The sequence below is a fragment of the Peromyscus leucopus genome, chromosome 2 (assembly GCF_004664715.2).
Source record: "Peromyscus leucopus breed LL Stock chromosome 2, UCI_PerLeu_2.1, whole genome shotgun sequence".
Taxonomy (NCBI): Eukaryota; Metazoa; Chordata; class Mammalia; order Rodentia; family Cricetidae; genus Peromyscus; species Peromyscus leucopus.
In genome coordinates, this window is record NC_051064.1 from 30,362,141 (window position 1) to 30,367,855 (window position 5,715).

A 5,715-nucleotide genomic window follows, 5' to 3' on the forward strand; every position below is an offset into this window, starting at 1 on the left:
CTTTAGTTAAGATTTTACTATTTCCTATAGAAAAACATCACAGTTTATAAGAAAATATATGAAGTGAGGAATTCCGGAAAATACCTCATTGATCATAAGAATAATAATTTGTACTTCCCTCCTTGAGAAAAAAATGTTTGAGTCTTGAAACAAAAAAAGAAATGTTACTTAAGGTGAGTGTCAAGTTCTCAGAAAGTCTTTGTCTTTTAAAAGAACATCTCTCTTGTTTGTTCTGTACAGTAAATACAATAGACAGGAAAGTTACTCAGAACTTGGTAGTCTCCTTCCCTATATGTTGTTAAGGCATCCAAATGATGCTAAGCCAAAGTGATGCCTCTCTGTTTCATCTTTACTTCCAATTTCAAGTTAAGTTACAGCAATGAAAGCATGACAATAAACTAAAAGATAAATGAGACTTCATCAAACTAAGAACTGGTGTGCATTCAGAGATAGTATCAAGAAAATGAAATGGCAACATGCAGAATAGAATGTTTGCAAATCATACATTTGAATAAGGTTCAGAATCTTGAGTATATTACAAAGAAAGGAAATAATAATCACAAATGTCAACTCAATAGAGACAAAGATTTGCATGGATATTTCCACAAAGAACACGTAGCAAAGGCCAAAAGATACACAAATAGATACTTTAATATCACTGGTCATTAGGGTAAGGAAACCAAACACAATATCATAACACTCCACATATACTAAATAGATAGGCAATTAGCAGTTTGGGCTAGCATGTGAAACAATATGGCACAACCTCTTTGGAAAACAGTCTGATAACTTCTCAAATGGTTAAATATAAAGTTATCACCTAATCTACTCATTTTTACACAAAAGAAATGAAATGAGCCTGCTGCCGCGGTGTTGTGCTGTGGGAGGAAAGAGACAGATTTGTAAACCTCAGAGTGTGCAGTTCTACCTTGCCAGAGGCCGCTGTGGTGCGGAGATATCCCTCCCCCCCCCCCCCCCCGGTGAAGCCACCGTCACCATGTCTGACCAGGAGGCAAAACCTTCAACTGAGGACTTAAGGGATAAGAAGGAAGGAGAATACATTAAACTCAAAGTTATTGTACAGGATAGCAGTGAGATACATTTCAAAGTGAAAATGACAACACATCTCAAGAAACTCAAAGAGTCATACTGTCAGAGACAGGGAGTTCCAATGGATTCACTCGGGTTTCTCTTTGATGGTCAGAGAATTGCTGATAATCATACTCCAAAAGAACTTGGAATGGAGGGAGAAGATGTGATTGAAGTTTATCAGGAACAAACAGGGGGGGGGGTCATTCCAGGGTTTAGATAATTCTTTTTATTTTTTCCTTTTCCCTCAATCCTTTTTTATTTTTGAAAATAGTTCTTTTGTAATGTGGTGTTCAAAATGAAAATTGAATACTGGCACTCCATCTCTTTAGAACATCTGGTAATCTGAATTCTAGTGTTCAATATTCATTATTGGTTGTTTTTGTTGTGCTGATTTTTGGTGATCAGACCTCAGCTCCCTTAATATTGCCCTTCTTATTTTAAAAGAATTCATGTGTGCACAGAGAGGCCACTCTTTTCAGGACTGTGCATTTTCAGGTTTGTGACGATAAAAAGAACAACCAGTGGGAGCTTTCCTGTGACCTTCCAATTGGCCCTGAAGTTCTAGCATGCAGTTGCTTCACTCCTGGACTGTGATTTTCAGTGGGAGATGGAAGTCTTTCAGAGAACTGAACTGTGGGGAAATGACCTTTCCTCAGCTTGAAGCTACTTTTAAAATCTGAGGGTCTGGACCAAAAGAAGAATATCACGTTTGTAGTCAAGATAACAGATACAGTGAGGGTAACAACTCACTCCAAAGATGGCTTCACTGGAGAGAAAGCAAGCGTCCTAAGAGTCGAACAGGCATCTGAAGCTGTCATTTTCATCAGCAGTTAGTGATAAAGTTCCTCATGCAGAGTGTATGCAACAGACACTGCTCCTTTTGATTCTGTTTGTACTTTGTGGTCTGGGACATGGGTTTTCAAGGGACATCGTCTGTACCAGCTTCATTAAAATAAACAATATTTGTAAAAACCGTAAAAAAAAAGAAATGAAATGACTTTCATATAAAAACTAGTACATTTTTCATAATAGCCAAATATAGAAAATAGTCAAATGTTATTTGGGTTCATTTTTGTTGCTAAAACAAAACAAAACAATAAAACAAAGACCAAGAAACTTGTTTGATACAGATGATTATTTGGCATTAGACATGAAAACTGGTAAGCCCAGGAACCTGGTACTGACATCTAGTAATGGATTTCTTACCAAATCAAAACATACATAGGGTGTTGCCCAGTGACAACAAAAAAAGCTCACCAAGGAAACTTCATTTTTAATGCTAAGCCATTCTCTCAATAATCCATTTGCTAATCTCTTAGTCAACTAATAGAAAATCCATTCATGTGGACTAATCTAACTTGGCCCAGTTCGATCACAAATATCTCACCTAAAATCCTCTATTAACATGTGACTTTAAGGATTTGTAGTAATTGTCGTAAGTAACCATCAACAGATGAGTAGGTAAATGGACCATAGTACAGTGGAATACCTTTCAGTCATAGAAAGGTACTGGAATAAGCCTTGAACAATTCTGACAGACTCTGACTAAGGTCCTCTGTTGAAACTTCAGCCCCTTCTCCTTCACTGCCATTGCCTAAGTCTGACATCCACTATTTCCCACATCCTGATAGCTGGCACAATGTAGGAGTCCAGCTCTGACCTGTTGAAGGGTTCTTGGGGGAGGAGAGAGTAATGAGGAAGTATTAGATAGAAATATAGGCAGAGATGACAAGAAAGACAGAGACACAGGATAGCTTTGGGAGGGCCGTAGGTCAATACCCAACCACCCAGAGCATTACTCTAATGGGCTTTTTATACATTACCAAGGGGAGAGGCAAAAGATCTCCTTCTTTCAAGATCAAAGCACAACATACATCCAAGTATAGACGCTTCAAAAACACCTGGTAACCTCTAAAGATAAAATGACCCTATATGGACAAACATTTCATGGAGGGAGAAATTCCAGGCATGCACATAGCACCCCGTAGCTGCATTTATCTTGCCACTCCTCAAATCTTTTATAAAAGCTTTTATAAAAGTATCCTCATCCCCCTTCTCAGACACTCCCTTTCTCAATGGGAGAGTGTTGCCTCCTTGCTCTTTTGAAATAAGCAGTCCTATCTGCTAAAGTCTAACTGGTCTCTTTCTCCATTCTGTCTCTGTAAGCTATCTCAGAAATCTAATGTAAAGTAATGAAGTTCAAAGACAGGCCCCTGTGGGTTCCCACTTGGGTTCTCTGAGTTGGTATAAAGATTAGTTTAAACTAGAGATATTTTAAGACTCAACAAATGCTGAAAGAAGGATTTGTGAGACATATACCTATCATTCACACTAGAAGTCAAATATTCAGAGTCGGGCTTCCATTGCTATAGCTTAAGTCTCAGGAGCCCATTGATTAAAGGTTTCATCTCTAGATGCAGCATTTAGATTAGGTTAATGGAGGTTGTTTAGTCCCTCTGAGCATGCTGTTGACAGAAATAATAGAACTTGCAATAGTTACTTTTTTCATTATGTTTGCTTACCTGACAAAAATAACAAGGAAGAACTTATTTCAGTCCAGGGTTTCTGACCACAATCCATTGTGATTCTTTTTTATGTCAACAGGACACAAGATAGAATCATCTCAAAGAGAGAATCTTAATTGAGAAAATGCCTCTGTAAAATCAGCCTATAGCCAAGCCTGTGGGGCATTTTCTTGATTGATAGTTGATGTGGGAAGGTCCATCCCACTGTAGGTGGAACTCAAGGTAAGAGTCTGGGGTCAAGAGCTGAAGCAGAGACCATGGAGGAGTGCTGCTTACTGGCTTGCTCAATTTTCTTTCTTCTTTCTTTCCTTCTTTCTTCCTAACTTACTTCCCTTCCTTCCTTACTTCTTCCTTTTCCTCAATCCGTCTTGGATTTTATAGATGGTTCCTGGATGGTATAAAAGAAAGCAAGCTCAAGTGAGCTCCAGGAAAGGCGCAAAGCTACACAGAGAAACCCTGTCTCGAAAAAAAAAAAAAAAAAAAAAAAAAAAGAAAGAAAGCTGAGCAAACCATGTGGAGAAAGTCAGTAGGCAGTATTCTTCCATTGCCTTTGCTTCAGTTCCTTCCTCAAGGTTCCTGGCTTGTGTTCCTGCCCTGACTCCATGAATGTCAGACTACCCTTTGTAAGATGAAATACATCCTCTTCTCTGAAAGTTAATTTTGGTCATGATGTTTTATTACAGCAAAAGAAACCATAATTAAGATACAAACTAAGGTCATCTGAAAACAAGGAACCTCAATGCTTCTGTCGGACTTGTCTGTAGGCATGCACATCTATGGGACATTTTTTAAATTAATGATAGATGTAGAACGGCCCGGCTTACTGTAGGAAGGTGGGGTGGCATTGGATAAGAAGGTAAGCTAAGGGGCTGGGCATGGTGGTGCACCTTTGATCCCAGAATTCTGAAAACACAGGCAGGCAGGTCTCCATGAATTTGAGGCCAGCCTGGTCTACATACTGAGTTTGAGGCCAATAGGGTTATGTAGAAAGACCATGTCTCAATAAAAACCAAGAAGGAAGTATTATAATTTAAACAACAATGGACCAGGGCAGACAGACACACCATATGGCAGGGCTCATGTGGAAGGTTTATTGGAAGAATGGGGGAGAATGAGGAAAAAGGAGTGCAGAGTGGCTTCTGGAGATGAGAAGCAGTGGGAAGGGAGAAGAAGAGATAGGAAGGGGATTGCTGATATGCATTCTGCCAGGTCCCCAAGGAGCGGGCCAGGTAATGCCTGAATGCTAACATTCCTCCCTTTTGGTTATTGTAAAATGGTAAGGAGTTAGAAGGGAACAGTAAGTGGGGTGGGAATGAGGTGCCTGGAGTTCTCAAGACTGCTTCCTGCTGTCTTAGGAGGTGTCAGTCATCTTTTTGGGATCTGAGAAATCTGGGGTACTGGCCATGTCCTGGAGTAGCTGGTTGTTTTGCTGTTGTCTGGGCTCTGTGGAACTGACATTGCTTGGGCCTGGCAAAATGCTGGCAGGACAGAGGATAAAGTTATGTTTAAGAAAGAAAATTTTTCCTTAGGTCCTGGTAATTGGGTAGTGGGGTCCCAAGGTGTGGGAAAGATGCATGGAGGGCTTAGGCTGTTGATTGGCAGTACTTAATTGAGGGGTGCATTTGACCTGTTTGAGGTGGATCCAAGTCAACTCCATGGAGCTTACAAGAATTCTTTGAGTTTGTGAAAAGATAAGTTAACATTAACATCCCCACTGTTTATAATCTGTACTGAACCTTACATTGTAGAAATTCACACCTTTGAGTCATAAAGGGCCCAGAAATGATTCTGGTTGGAAGCATTGACACTCTTTCTACCCAGAAAACTGTGATAGATGTTTTTGACACAATGAAAAGCACCTTTTAAGTCTATAGTTAGAAGACAACCAAAGGGAATTTAAAATCCTGAGCTTGTGGCTATGATTGTACAGTGGTATTGTGATGTTTAGTACTCTGCCAGAGCTGGACTAGTAGCTTATCAGAATTCCATCAGTTAATGTTAAAGTTATGAACAGTAGCATAGAAAGAATGGAGTCTGGAACATGTTTCATTCTTTTATACATCTGAAATTACTTTCCCTTTATCACCACTTAAACCTT

At 39.5% G+C, this 5,715-nt stretch overlaps 1 protein-coding gene across 1 annotated transcript; it reads left to right on the forward strand.

Annotated features, from left to right (window-relative positions):
• The first annotated feature begins 966 nt into the window (after nt 1-966).
• LOC114686448 (small ubiquitin-related modifier 1-like) lies at nt 967-1,312 on the forward strand. Its single transcript, XM_037203320.1, has one exon. It carries the CDS (start codon nt 998-1,000, stop codon nt 1,310-1,312), a length of 315 nt encoding a protein of 104 aa, XP_037059215.1. The 5' UTR covers nt 967-997.
• Nucleotides 1,313-5,715: the final 4,403 nt, after the last annotated feature.

Bases quoted from the DNA above. Each gene is read 5' to 3' on its own strand.
- LOC114686448 (XM_037203320.1), top strand. From the start codon at position 998: ATGTCTGACCAGGAGGCAAAACCTTCAACTGAGGACTTAAGGGATAAG.